At 34.9% G+C, this 14736-nt stretch overlaps 1 protein-coding gene across 1 annotated transcript in view; it reads right to left on the bottom strand.

Annotated features, from left to right (window-relative positions):
• The window catches only part of LOC107561425 (piezo-type mechanosensitive ion channel component 1-like), a 54031-nt gene that overhangs the window by 6209 nt on the left and 33086 nt on the right, over window positions 1-14736 (bottom strand). Inside the window, exons 22-40 of the mRNA XM_016245868.1 lie at window positions 13756-13999; window positions 13559-13655; window positions 13036-13113; window positions 12463-12563; window positions 12257-12368; window positions 12054-12128; window positions 11338-11522; window positions 11147-11262; window positions 9202-9366; window positions 8617-8875; window positions 6986-7174; window positions 6327-6642; window positions 6065-6179; window positions 4409-4556; window positions 3899-4113; window positions 3595-3753; window positions 2893-3040; window positions 1098-1286; window positions 913-1005 (exon numbers count right to left, since the gene is read on the bottom strand). Of these exons, the coding sequence (XP_016101354.1) occupies window positions 913-1005; window positions 1098-1286; window positions 2893-3040; window positions 3595-3753; window positions 3899-4113; window positions 4409-4556; window positions 6065-6179; window positions 6327-6642; window positions 6986-7174; window positions 8617-8875; window positions 9202-9366; window positions 11147-11262; window positions 11338-11522; window positions 12054-12128; window positions 12257-12368; window positions 12463-12563; window positions 13036-13113; window positions 13559-13655; window positions 13756-13999 (3004 nt within the window). The remainder of the gene's footprint in view (window positions 1-912; window positions 1006-1097; window positions 1287-2892; window positions 3041-3594; window positions 3754-3898; window positions 4114-4408; window positions 4557-6064; window positions 6180-6326; window positions 6643-6985; window positions 7175-8616; window positions 8876-9201; window positions 9367-11146; window positions 11263-11337; window positions 11523-12053; window positions 12129-12256; window positions 12369-12462; window positions 12564-13035; window positions 13114-13558; window positions 13656-13755; window positions 14000-14736) is intronic.

The raw sequence follows: 14736 nt of genomic DNA, 5'->3' as shown, positions 1-14736 counted from the left end.
GATGGCAGATGGACTATTCTGACGATGTCTTTCATACTTTTCTGGACCTTGACAGTGCAATTTACTTGGCAGTCAATAGGACAGTCACAAGCCTCCCAGTTTTCATCCAAAATATCTTAAATTGTGTTCTGAAGACGAACGAAGCTTTTACGGGTTTGGAACGGCATGGGGGTAGGTGATTAATGACCAAATTTTCATTTTGGGGTGGAGTATCCCTTTAAGCTTCCGACATCTCTTTCAGTCTGAAAGAGTTTCCCTGAAAGTTTGCGTTAGAATAGTTTGCAAGTGCATGATTATAAATACTGTGATGCTGTATAAGCTGAATAGTGAGTGTAAGAGTTTTTGTTTTGGCATGATGTTTAATGTCCCTGACAACCTCGGTAGTACTATTTAGCCACTTTGCACAAAATAATCACAAGGGGGTATTACTGATTTGCGTTAGAATAGTTTGCAAGTGCATGATTATAAATACTGTGATGCTGAATAGTGAGTGTAAGAGTTTTTGTTTTGGCATGATGTTTAATGTCCCTGACAACCTCGGTAGTACTATTTAGCCACTTTGCACAAAATAATCACAAGGGGGTATTACTGATGAATTTTATGTTATAATATAAAATGTGAAAATATCTTGACCTTATTTTATATCTTGCTTTATTTCTTATATTTAACCAAAAGCCCATTGACAATTATTTTTCTGGGTTCTGGCCAAAAAAAACTAAAAACTCTTTTGTGAAATGAGTAAATATAGTGTAAAATAAACGGTTTAATTTCAGCAAATCTGTGTGCAGTATGTTTATTTACTGTCACTATTAAATTGTATTGTGTACATAAACAGCATTATATCAGTTATCTTGTCATTGTCAGTATCAACTGTTATTGAGTTGTGAGATATTACTGTTGATGTCTACTTACAGCATTTTTTCCAAACAGATTGGCAAGATGATTGTAGTCCTGCTCCGCGAAAGGCTGGATGGACTGCTGCTGCACACTCATTGTAAATAAAGGCTGCAGGAGGACACATGAGTCAAATCTTAAATGTAAACTCTCAAATGATCAAAGTATTAAACACTCATTGAAATGTTACAATTGAATTGTACCTCATAACCACCAAGCCTGACTGTGACAGTAACATCAACAGGATGGTTAACCACACCCACTACGGATTTAACTAGTGAAATGAAGAGTAGTGGGAACCAAATGATGCAAATGAGGAACAGAATGATAAGGCCGCCCATTCCATATTTGACAATCTTCTTTTTCTTTTGCCCTTTTGGTTGGGGATATTTCTGCAGAGAAAAAGTTTAAGACCAAAAGTAAGATTATGTACACATTAGAATCAAATGATCAAGATATTACACTTTCCATGAATAAGGTACAAAACCTAAAAGTCAAAAATAGTGATCAACATCAGGTAATCAAATAAAGTATTCTATAAGCCATGAGATTTGCCAGTTTTTTGCAACCATGTGGGATATGTTAGAATATGGTTTAAAACTATGAACTTCCATTCTTTAAAAAAAAAACATTGGGTAAAAAGGGTTTCAAGTACTTACAAATTTCTAGTGCTGGGCAACGATTATTCGCGATTAATTGCATCCAAAATAAAAGTTATTGTATACATAATGTACTGTATGTGTGTGTACTGTATATTTATTATGTACATATAAATACACATGCATGTATATATTTAAGAAAAATTTTTGTTTTAAACCTTTTATGTTTAAAAAATTGTTATATATGAAATATGTCTATATAATATCAATTATATGAATATAAATATATATATATATATATATATATACATGCAAATACATGTTTCTATTTTCAAAATATATACTGTATGTGTGTGTCTTTATATATATATATATATATATATATATATATATATATAATAAATATACACAGTACACACACATATATAAACAAAAACTTTTATTTTGGATGCGATAATCGTTGCCCAGCACTACAAATTTCACTTGAAGAATCAGATATTTAACGCTAGTTTTTTTTTTAATTCAAATTTATTAAACATATCTACTTAGTCAATAGTAATGTGACATCGATTTATATTCTGTCTAGAAAGTGCCACAAATATTCACTGTTTATTTAGGATCTTATGACCATAATAACCTGAATGACAAACGAATAACTAATCCATTTAGGTATAATCAAAAACATTTTTGTATGCCAAAGAGGACCTGCTACCTTTTCTGTCTCTCGGCTGCATTTAATGATGAAGATATTAGCGTAGATATCCTCCACACACATCCAGTTGACGATTATTCGCGATTAATTGCATCCAAAATAAAAGTTATTGTATACATAATGTACTGTATGTGTGTGTACTGTATATTATGTACATATAAATACACATGCATGTATATATTTAAGAAATTTTTTTGTTTTAAACCTTTTATGTTTAAAAAATTGTTATATATGAAATATGTCTATATAATATCAATTATATGAATATAAATATATATATATACATGCAAATACATGTTACTATTTTCAAAATATATACTGTATGTGTGTGTCTTTATATATATATATATATATATATATATATATATATATAATAAATATACACAGTACACACACATATATAAACAAAAACTTTTATTTTGGATGCGATAATCGTTGCCCAGCACTACAAATTTCACTTGAAGAATCAGATATTTAATGCTAGTTTTTTTTTTTTTTCAAATTTATTAAACATATCTACTTAGTCAATAGTAATGTGACATCGATTTATATTCTGTCTAGAAAGTGCCACAAATATTCACTGTTTATTTAGGATCTTATGACCATAATAACCTGAATGACAAATTAATAACTAATCCATTTAGGTATAATCAAAAATGTTTTTGTATGCCAAAGAGGACCTGCTACCTTTTCTGTCTCTCGGCTGCATTTAATGATGAAGATATTAGCATAGATATCCTCCACACACATCCAGTTGGAGAGAGACAGTGTCGTATCTGTCCAAACCCAGTCCATTACTGCTCGAAGCTCAACTAAAAAAGGAACCAGGCGGAAACTGAGGAAACAAATTAATTACATTTTAGTGTAATCTAAAAAAAAGGTGCCTATTACATATATGTGACCCTGGAGCACAACACCAGTCTTAAGTCACTGGGGTATATTTGTAGCAATAGCCAACAATACATTGCATGTGTCAAAATGATCGATTTTTCTTTTATGCCAAAAATCATTAGGCTATTACGTAAAGATCATGTTCCATGAAGATATTTTGTAAATTTCCTACCGTAAATATATCAAAACTTAATTTTTGATTAGTAAATATGCATTGCTAAGAATTTCATTTGGACAGCTTTAAAGGCGATTTTCTCAATATTTAGATTTTTTTTGCAGATTTTCAAATAGTTGTATCTCAGCCAAATATTGTCCTGTCCTAACAAACCATACATCAATGGAAAACTTATGTATTTTGCTTTAAGATAATGTATAAATCTCAATTTCGAAAAAAATTTACCATTACGACTGGTTTTGTGGCCCAGGGTCACATATCATTCTATTAGTAAATCAACTTTTGAAGAAGACACTGAAAAATGAAGAAAAGAAAGTGCCCACCCTTGGAAAAGGAAGAGATTGAGGTGATTGAATTTCTTCGTCAGGAAGTTTCCAAGGATTCGTGTAGGGTAGCCACAACGGATCTGATACGCTGACAAAGTGAAGTAGATGCACTTGAAAAAATACCAGAGCTGGGCCACTGAATTATGATTGAACATCCTGTGAAAATAAAGGAAATGATATACTCCTTGAAAAATATCTCATTTGTCTTTGGTCACCAAAGATCACAGAATTCGAAGATCACCTGTGAACCTCCTCTGATACTCAAACTGCATCTAAACACAGGTGGAGAAGCCTCCCTTACCTCTCAGTGACAGCAGGAAGGATGAAGAACATCCACAGGTGGATACCGAAAACCAGTATAACCTGGAAGATGAGCTTTCCCAAGATGCTCTTCCGCAAGTAAAGTGCACGGTCAATGATCATGGTGCTGAACTGAATGAGGAGCATGACTAGAAACGCCTCGGGGACCTGGTCCTCAGACAGGGAGGAGGCTATATCTGCTGCTGCCGAGTGTTTCTGAGACAGAGCAAACATTTCACATTCAAATGGCTCTCAACTGGTTTCAAGTCAAGAAGTCTATTTAATTTGATTTGCTAAATGTAGTATTCTTATACATTTATCTTATTAGTATCTTATTATTTGCATTTAGAGTTGATGTTTTAACTGCTTTAACAGACTCAAACCAGCGCTTGAGAATTTTTCATGTAGGATTGGTTCCAAATCATGCCAAATTATACTATTCCGAATGCAAATTCTGTAGGCATTCCTTTAAGATTTTTATGACTAAGAATGTAAGGTTTCTTATACTCACTCCAAAAGCCCAGAAACCGAACACGATGATGATAAAATCCACCACATCAGTAAGAAACATAAGAGCGTAGACATCAGTAGCTGCCCGATATTCTGCATGAAGGATGTTCTGGAAGAATCCACAGGTTGGCGTGTAGACATTCTTCACCCTGCACAGATGAAAACACACCACAAGATAAAATGAATGGCAGTCAAACCCAAAATATCACATTAATGCACATCATGAATTCCACTACAAGATGAGCAGGGACCTGTGAATCAGCAGACAGCTGGTGATATGGTATTGTATAAATTTGTGGTATGCTATATATCAATATTATTAGTTATTAATTTAAAAGATACACATTTATATATGTGATATATTGCAATATTTTACTCATGTTTTTCTTTATCTGCACTGGACCTTGCACAATTATTTTCTGATCGTGTGTACAGTTTAGATTTTGGTGAAATAAAAATAATGGAGACTTTACAATAAGATTCTATTTGTTAACATGAGTTAACTACATTAGCTAACATTAATTAACAATGCAAAATACTTCTAAAGCATTTGAGTTCATTTGACATGTACCAATACATTATTAAGATCAGATGATGTCGTTTTTGTTAATATTATTTAATGGACTTGAGCTAACATGAACAGTTGTATTTTTAACAAAGATAATAAATATGGTAACAGACGTATTGTTCATTGTTAATGTTAGTTAATGCATTAACTAATGAGCCTTTATTGTAAAGCACTGCCAAAATAACAGTGTGTGCTGATCAATGCCACAGTACACTGTCTTCTCATAGGTTTGCTCTGCACGGTAATCTACTTTTTTATATTAAAGGGTTAGTTCACCCAAAAATGAAAATTCTTTCATTAATTACTCACCCCCGTGTTGTTCCAAACCCGTAAGACCTTCATTCATCTTCAGAACACAATTTAAGATATTTTTGATGAAATCTGAGGGCACGCTGACCCTCCCATAGACAGCAAGGTAACTACCATGTTCAAGGTCCAGAAAAGTACCAAGATGATCGACAAAGTAGTCCGTGTGACATCAGTGGTTCAACTGTAAAGTTACGAAGCTACGTGAATACTTTTTTGGGCAAAGAAAACAAAAATAACGACGTTATTCCACATTTTCGTCTCTACTGCGTCACTTTGGATGCGCGTTCTCGACAGTACTATGACGCGAGCATGTGGCGGCGGTGACCCAGATCCGGCGTGATGACGTTTGGTACTTTTCTGGACCTTGAACGTGGTAGTTACCTTGCTGTCTATGGGAGGGTCAGAGAGCCCTCAGATTTCATCAAAAATATCTTAAATTGTGTTCTGAAGATGAACGAAGGTCTTACAGGTTTGGAACAACACAAGGGTGAGTAATTAATGACAGAATTTTCTTTTTTGGGTGAACTAACCCTTTAATGTGAGAAAAACAAGTAAAATATTGCAACTTTGCAATACACAACAACAAAATCAGTTTAATTCCATGCTGGAAAATCCAGTAGTTTTACATGGCTGTTAACTGGTCCAATCTGATCATTTATGATCATTAGATGATTTATCAGTGCTGGCAGACCAACTAGACAACAAACCAACTAGACTTTGATAAGCTGCAATGATCTAGTCTTTCCTGCTGGCTTGAGACAAAAGCAACGAGAATCTTACATGGATAAGAAAAGTCCTTTGAGTTTTCCTCCAATAGCATTCAATATTTTTTTACTGGTGTCCTTGCTGCATTTCTTTGACTTCTTCTTCTTCTTGGGTTCCTTCTGTCCATTGTCTATGAGAGGATTGTTTATACATATATCAAAATAACACTACACATAACAGGTACAGGTTCAGGTAACTCAGTACAATCTTACAGACACTATTTAGGTGTATTATATATCTAGTTATATACTGTAAATAATCTTTTTTTTCAACAGACCTTTATCGGACAGTTTTTTCTTGCGGAAGCGAAGGAAACGACTCTTTTTCTTTCCATCTGCCTTCACTGCATCAAGGTTTTCTGTGGTATCTGTTTGTATGTTGGGCTCTGGGTCAGTCTGTATTTCAGCATCGGTCGGTGTTTCTGTCGATGGTGTCATTGACAGCACCTCCGTGTCGGGCTCTGGCTGTGCTCGGCTGTCCTCTTCATCTGAGAGTTGAAAGACTTTCTCGTCTCTTTCATTCTCGTTCTTCTCCGCAGATGAAAGATTGCTCTTCTCTTCCAGAGGGCCCTCTTGGTCCCAGAGACCATAACGCTGAAAGAGGCAAAGTGAAAAAAAGTATATCACGAACAAACTAGATGACAAGTCATAATATATGAAAATGGTGTATGTAGATTGTAAGTCTTCACAGAAACGACACCATTATGGTTACATCATGAGATTGATTATGAATTCCATGTAGAATGCCCTGATATGTCAACATTGGATTTTATTTTAAAATTAGGCATGCAAAGGTAACTTCCATACCAATGCATTTCTTTCGAATTTAGAGTTTGAATAGAAACTTTTATAATAGAATTAACTTTTGTTAATATAAAAATGAACTTTTTGAAAGATGGTAAGCATCTGAAACAGGCTTGTTTTTTGAGCTAAACACCTGGAGAAGTGACCGGTGAAAAAAGAGGACCAATAGCTGGAGCAAATCATAACGGATGTAGTTGTCCGTTTTCTCCAGGCCCAGGATGCGTGGAGGGAAGAACGGCTTGTCCTCATTTAACTTCAGCTCATATTCAGTATTCCACGGGAAGAAGCCAAACTGAAACAGGTATTTGACCACCACCATGACCTGTGGCAAACACATGCCAGAGACACACAATAAGTTATTACTGTTCCACCCGCAACTGGTTTGCATAGTTTTAAAGCTTTGTTTTGTATATAGAAAAGCTTTTCTGCTGGAAAACAACAGACCATACCAGCTTAACCCTATAAAGCCTACTGTACCATATTTGATACCTCTAAATTAAATATCAACATGATAAAAACTTTGCTGAAAAATTCTTGTACACAATCTTCTACATGTCTTCTGTCATCTGATTGATAGTTTATACTTTCTTTAGCAAGTAAAAAGCATTTTTAGTGTAATTCTAAAAACCTTTAACCCCTTTAGGTTGAGCTACACATCTTTTGGCAGTGAAATCATTTAGATTTTTATATAAGAATAATAATAAGAATTGTTTTATATTGTAACACCTTAAATTTACTTGACTATCCATACATTTAAAAAAAGCTAACTTTTATTTTTTGGATTTTGTCTAAAGTTTCAATAAACCATTCCTTTTCTGGCTACTATTTCATATGTCAAGCTTTACAGGGTTAATACAGTCAAGCTGTTTTTGAAACATAGCAGTTGGTTTATTTATGGCCCAAGGTGGTCTACCAGAGTTAATCAACTTGACCAAAATAGTCCAAGGTTAACCTTGGTCCCACTAGCTGGTGGTCAGAATGGTCAACCAACAACACCAGCACAGGGGCGCGGGAAGATGTTTTCGGTTGAGGGTGCTGTGTGTGTCCGTGTTGGGTGAAAGGGCCCCCCCAAGTCCAAGGGGTGTTTGGGGGGGCTGGTTCACTTACGTCGGTGCTCGTGCTGGGGCTGGTGTTGTTTGGATGCTGATTTTGGAAAGTTTTTGCTGGGATGGGCATTTTAAAAAAATCAGAAATTCGCTTTTGCGCCATTATCTCCTTGTATTAAAGTTAATCTTGTTGGCATTCTGTACCGTTCATGTCTGATACCATGCGCTAGCGTCACATGTTCATGAGGATTAGGCTAATCATCCCATATAGAAAACATCACAAGTAAAATTAATCATGTTTATAAAGATAAACATGGGTTTAATATAGCCCACTTACAATTTACATTTCAGAGATCAAAACTGAATACATTTAAATGAACAAACTTGGCGCTGCATTTGCAACCATGTGAAAACAGGGGGTGCTGCAGACCCCTCAGCACCCCTACTTCCCTGCACCAGCATCAACCAGCTAGTTATTAAACCGAACACCCCTCCCCCAATAGAATAGAAATACAGCTTTCAAATTTTACTTTTCAAAGGTAGTTAAAAAAGTGTTTTATATATACTGTATAAAATAAAATAAAATAAAAAGCATTATCATGAACACAATATAATAATATAATGAGCATTATATTAGCATTTAATTCTTTTTTTAATTATCTGAAACATATCTGAATCAAATACCAAAGTCAGTTGTAACAAAAGCATTCTTCCCCACCTCTGTATAGATGATGGCCGTCATCCAGAACCTCTTGGAAGGTCGTGGCACAGACAGCATTGCCCAGAGAAAGACGAGAATTGGCAGCACCAGTGAGATGACAGAGGCTGTCACCAGGTTATTGAGCACGATAATGAAATAACAGACCAGCTCAGAGTGGGCCGCCAGAACATTATAGAGCGCAAAGAGCAGCTTCAGCAGTCGGTTCTGAGACGAGTAGAATTCACCACTCTGTATCAACTCCTCAACACTGAATGGCCTAAAATAGAGCATACAGAGAAAATAACTGAACTGCACAAATTGCAAAACAAAACAATTTATTTTATTTTATCTTTTTAGCAAAGAGGTCTTATTCACATAGTGTGAAATGTGAAAATATATAAAAATTGTAAATTGTTTATGCATCACACTGCTTTCCAATGCTGAATTTATACATTCATTCTAAATTAATGATAAATAACTGTCAATGCAAAAAGTTATGTCAATTAGATTAAAACGCACTTTAAAAAACATCAGAGCATACCAAAGTGCTGTACTCTTTAATAATGGCAGAAGATCATACAGTCATGTCATATAAAGCAGCACCTTTCTGAAAGCAGTTCACTTGCAGTTCTGGAGCGTCGAGGGCGGAGGGTGCGTTGGCTGTAAAAAGGTTCTGTATCAAGCTCTAATGTGAGTTCAGAGGATAGAGTTGTGCTGCTGAAGTCACGGGACTTTGGAAAACCACCCAGTGTCTCCAACTCAACCACACTGCAAAACAAATGGGACATTTGGTCGTAACTGACAGAAACAAAATACCTAAAAAAGACCCTCTGTTGGCCTCCTGCTGGATATCCCACACTGAAATATCATTGGTCCAAAATCCTTTCCCACACAGCTGTATATTAAACATCAAGAACTGTACTGTATATTCTTATTAGCCGTGATTGTCGTGTGGCAAATAATTTTTACTTTCATTATGGACATGTGATGTCATGTCTGGTTAGAACACGGCATTAATCTTAAACACTGCAAAAAAAAAGATCTAATCAAACATACAAAAGGAATTGTTTTACATTTTTTTAATATCACACAACTTTTGAAAAAGACTGAGACCACCTTGAAATTCTGGGATTCATAACCTAATTTAAAATTAGAAATAACTAGAACGGTTTATGATTTTGCAAAATTTAAAATTTAAGTTATGACTTGCACTAACATCATTCTCATATACTGATTTGGTGCTTAATTATGGATTATTATTGGTGCTCAATTTTTAATAGTGGTTCTTTACTGTCTATGTTGAAAAATGTTTTTGCTGCTTAATATTTTAGTGGAAACTTTTTTTTCAGGATTCCTAATGAATCTATTTGAAACAGAAATCTTTTGTAACATTCGACATTTCTTTACTAAACAATGAAATCTTAATTATACCAAACATTTTAATTGTAGTGTTACATGGTTTCCACAAAAAAATTATTAAGCAGCAAAAACGGTTTTCAACATTGATAATAATAAGAAATGTTTCTTGAGCACCAAATAAGCACTGTTGGGGAAAGTTACTTTTAAAAGTAATGCATTACAATATTGCTTTTCTCCATAAAAAAAGTAACTAATTACGTTACTTAGTTACTTTTTATGGAAAGTAATGCGTTACGTTACTTTTGCATTACTTTTTAAATCTGGACAGGGCTTGCTTGTTTGATTTGAAAATAAAAAAGTTTTATTTTTGGCAAATATAAAAGCCTTTTCACACCAAAAGTGAAATGAATAAGCCTCAGGTTGAAAGGAAAGTAAATTTCTGTCCGTACAGTAGAATGCAGAAGAAGACATTTCAACACACTTCAGCAATAAAAAAAAACACACAAATGTTTGTCTAGAGCCATTTTTGCTTATTAGTACGGTTGAACTGGAGCATCAAAGGTCAGAAGCAAAGACATTGGTTAATAGAATGGGATTAAATACATAAAGGATATTTGTGTTGTTTAACATTTAATTATTGCAGGTTTGCGTCATATTCTGAGTTGCATTGTTTTTATTCATTTTGAGGAATACTGAATCTGTGTTTTTTTGTGTGTGTGAGTGAGATGAATTAATGCATATTCATATTTATTTTGAACTACAGTAACATCTTCTGATTTCTGTCACCATGGCGACACCAGAGCTGTCAATCAATACATTGAAAAAAAAAGTAACTTGCATTACTTATTTGAAAAAGTAACTCAGATATTCTCGTGTAAATTAAGAAGTAATGCGTTACTTTACTAGTTACCTGAAAAAAGTAATCTGATTACGTAACTTGCGTTACTTGTAATATATTACCCCCAACACTGCAAATAAGCATTTTAGAATGAGTTCTGAGGAATCATGTGACACTGAAGACTGGAGAAATAAAATCAAGCTGTTTAAAACACATTCAAATAGAAAACGTGTAATAATATTTCACAATTGGTGATATTGACCATGTAAAGTCCTTGAACAATACAAAATTTGTTTGACATTTTTGGCTATGTAGACATCAGTGTAGGAAACTGGCTGCTGTCAGACTCACTTGACGTTACTGTTGAAGCGAACATTGTCAGTGTCCATTTCATCGAGACATGTCTCAACAGTGAGATTCTCACTGTCCTGTGATATCTGATCATCCATGGGCTCTCTGGAGGGTCTCTGTGAATGTATCAAAATTCATGAGAACATTGCCAACAACACATTGGATAAGGTTTGTTTGAGCGAGTTGCCCACCTGGCTGATGTTGTGAATGAAGAGGTAGCGCTCCTCAGAGAGGACCATAGAAGTGTCTACATACTGCTTGGTGAGCAAATTAAGCCACATAGTGAATCCGTCCACCATGGCCAGGAAAAGCACCCACAGGAACTTCAGTATGTCCAGAATCCTCTGCACTATATCACTGCCAGTGGCTTGAGATGCTGTAAAATCAGAATGATGCACTGGGATGTCATGTGAAATTCAAGGCACCCTCAAGCTCTTCCCCTGTTTTGCAGATTCTTACAGTAAGGCTGTGATAAAACTTTACACTTAAAAGGGGATATACAGTAGACAACATTTGAAGTGGATCAAAAAAGTTCAAAGTTGTCTTAAGAAAAGAACGCATTTTGGTTTTAGGACAACTTTGATGAAAGGTTTTGATCCACTTCAGATGTTGACTAGTGTAGTTATTTTCAAATGGCTGTGTCATTAACCTACATGTATTATCATTTAGGTAGCTATACACTACATATGTTCATAATTTAACTAACTACAATTAACTTGCTTAGCAAAACTCTCCTCAAACTGTTGCTCTGCTATCAGATCTAAAAGAGAAATCTGACCATAGAAAGACAGTTTACGCTAATGGCCGCTACAGCGGCAACATTGAAACTGCATTATGACTTGAAAAAGAAAAAAATATATATATATATTTTTTTTTATTTTACATTTATTCCTCGCCCATGACTTACCCACATCATCTCCTTCCTCTTGCATCTCCTCCCCTTCTTTCCCATCAAAAACTGCTTCACCCTCCTCAGTGTCATCTGATAACCACAGAGAGAAATAGACAACTTAAATTCTACTGTATTACGATGAAGTGTGCAGCCGATTGCTTTGTTTCTTTGTGTATGTGTTACTGTATGTTTAATATGCATATATTTCAATGTTTAACCTGTAGCCTGAGAGGTTTGTTGCTTCTTTGCTTCCGCTCTCTGCTCTCTCTGCCTCTGCTGACGGTCTGTCAGAGCTTCTTTTGCACTGGTGACCCAAGCCTGGTATGCCAGCTGTGGAAAACAGTTTAGACACAAACTTTACACATTTATCCCTATAAACACTGTCTTACCAAGCATAGAACAAAGTCAATACAAAGCATGTCACCTGAAAGGCAGTCTGTTGACGAGGTTTCTGTTCCTCCTGAAAGGATTCATCTTCCTCTCCGCTGTCAGACTCAAACATGTAGTATTCCCCAGAATGCAACACTAAAACGACAACATTAAATCATACTTAAACGCATTGTTGCAGTCTGAATTGTTGCTCTCTTTCAAGAAAATGTTCAAAACCCTCTGATGCACAGTGTATAGTGGACCAGGGTCATTATAATAATTAACTAAAACTATAGTGACTTCAAATTAAAGAAACAGTTCTCATTTTCTTTAGATTGACTTGATGTATAAAAAAATGAAATATAATTTTAAAACATTTATAGATATATTTATAACTAATGGAAATGACAATAAAAACATCACAACTAAATTAATAAAACTTTAAAATCAAAATACTAAAAAAAACTACAATAGTTACTAAAAAAATACTAAAATAACACCACAGTATACAGAACTTTATTAAATCTAAACTTAAGACTGCCATCTTCATATGATATGAAATGATTTGCAGACTCTGACAGGGCTAAGCTTGATATTCATTAAGTATAGCAGCGGATTGCGAGTATACCAGTCGCATGGTCCATCCAAGGATACTGCCACTGTTTGGACTTTGATAATAGTCTCTCCTTCTTCTGTTCCTTGGAGTCTGTGAAGTGAAATACACATGTAAGTAATAGTATGACTGATGCACTCTCACTAGTATGCACTTTCTGATTTCCATGGAATTTGAACAGTAATTTACAACATGCTAAACATCCTCTTCCTAGTGCATGTTTGTTTATTAAAAAGAAAGTCATTATTTTCTCACAATCGCCTAAACATTCCCTTCCTTTTTCCTATTTGTTTATTAAAAGAATACACCAAATAATAAAAAAGTTCAGAATATCTGTGCTCTCTTTTTATATAAACAATTTAGAATAGCTAATTGCCACAATGTTGTGAGTACTTATTTAGATATTTTTATTCTAGACAAAAACAGTAAATTTTGTAGTTTTTAAGGAAAATATTATGACAGCGTGCTTGACCGTGCACCGTGGGAAAACTTTGGGAACCACCACTCTAGGGCAACGCAGCAGCAGTGCAAAACTTACGGTCATAGTAGCCTTTGACTGTGCACACCAGACTGAAGAGCTGAATTACCCAGCAGAAGTTCTTCTGCATCTCCAACACAAATACACAGGCCAGGATCTAACACAAGAACAGGGCTGTTGTAAGAAAGTTGTTCTCTTTGTAGCTGTTTGCAAGTTATATGGCTTAGTGAGTCAGCGTAGTAGGACTGTTCACTCACAGACAGGAGGTTCTTGGAAATGATCACAGCCACATTGTATATGATCAGACAGTCCCAGAGGACCAGACGTGTACGTGATGGCTTGATCAACAGACGTGTGCCGAACAGCAGGAAGAAGAAACAGGCCATAAGATACCCCAAACCAAACACACTGATCCGAGTGGCACCGGTCACAAACAACACCGACAGCACAAACCAGAACATGTACCGAAACACCAGGACCTTTGCCATGTCCAGATAGGACCTTCAATACACAGAGAGAGAGAGACACACACAGATATTATTTTTCAATACAAGACATTAATGAAGCAAACAGTTCATAAAAATGATCAAATTCACCAGTTTCGTTTCTGTAGAGTAATTGTTACATTTAATTATCTACAGAGCAGTTTCTTATCATATTGCTGTCATTATTGTTTATAAAAGCAATAAACAATGTTAAAGAAATAGGAAAATGAAAATAGTCTAAATCAGTGTTTCCCAACCTTTCTTTAGTCGCGGCACCCTTTGGAAATTTTAAAACATTTGCGGCACCCTACAAAATTAATTTTGTCACAATATTTGAGTTTCTAACTTCGATATGATACTTTGAAAAGTATAGATATTCGGTACAGCAGGGAAGAACTGCAGAATATACTGTCATACAGATATTTTTAATATTATTAAAAAAATGTTGTCCATCAATGGTGGCAATCAGTAGGCTAATTTCTAATGAAAAGACCAATTTATATGACAGATTTTAATGTAGGCTTTTATTCATATGTAAACATTGTGAGATAGCTAATTATAATGGTAATTAAACAAAATTTTGCTCACTCAGTGTATTTTTGATTTTGCAGTTGAGTAATTTTGTTGCAGTAGCACGAGATAGCTTGATTTCAAACTTTCAAATGACAAGGAGGCTAAGCAGTTAATAATAAAATAAGAACAAATAAAGAAATTACTAATGATAGCACAAATAAAACAAATCACGATAGGCCT

This window comes from Sinocyclocheilus grahami, unplaced genomic scaffold (genome assembly GCF_001515645.1).
Source record: "Sinocyclocheilus grahami isolate Dianchi unplaced genomic scaffold, SAMN03320097.WGS_v1.1 scaffold772.1, whole genome shotgun sequence".
Taxonomy (NCBI): Eukaryota; Metazoa; Chordata; class Actinopteri; order Cypriniformes; family Cyprinidae; genus Sinocyclocheilus; species Sinocyclocheilus grahami.
The sequence above is the reverse complement of the archived record's forward strand: the minus strand, read 5'-3'. Positions and strand labels throughout refer to the sequence as shown.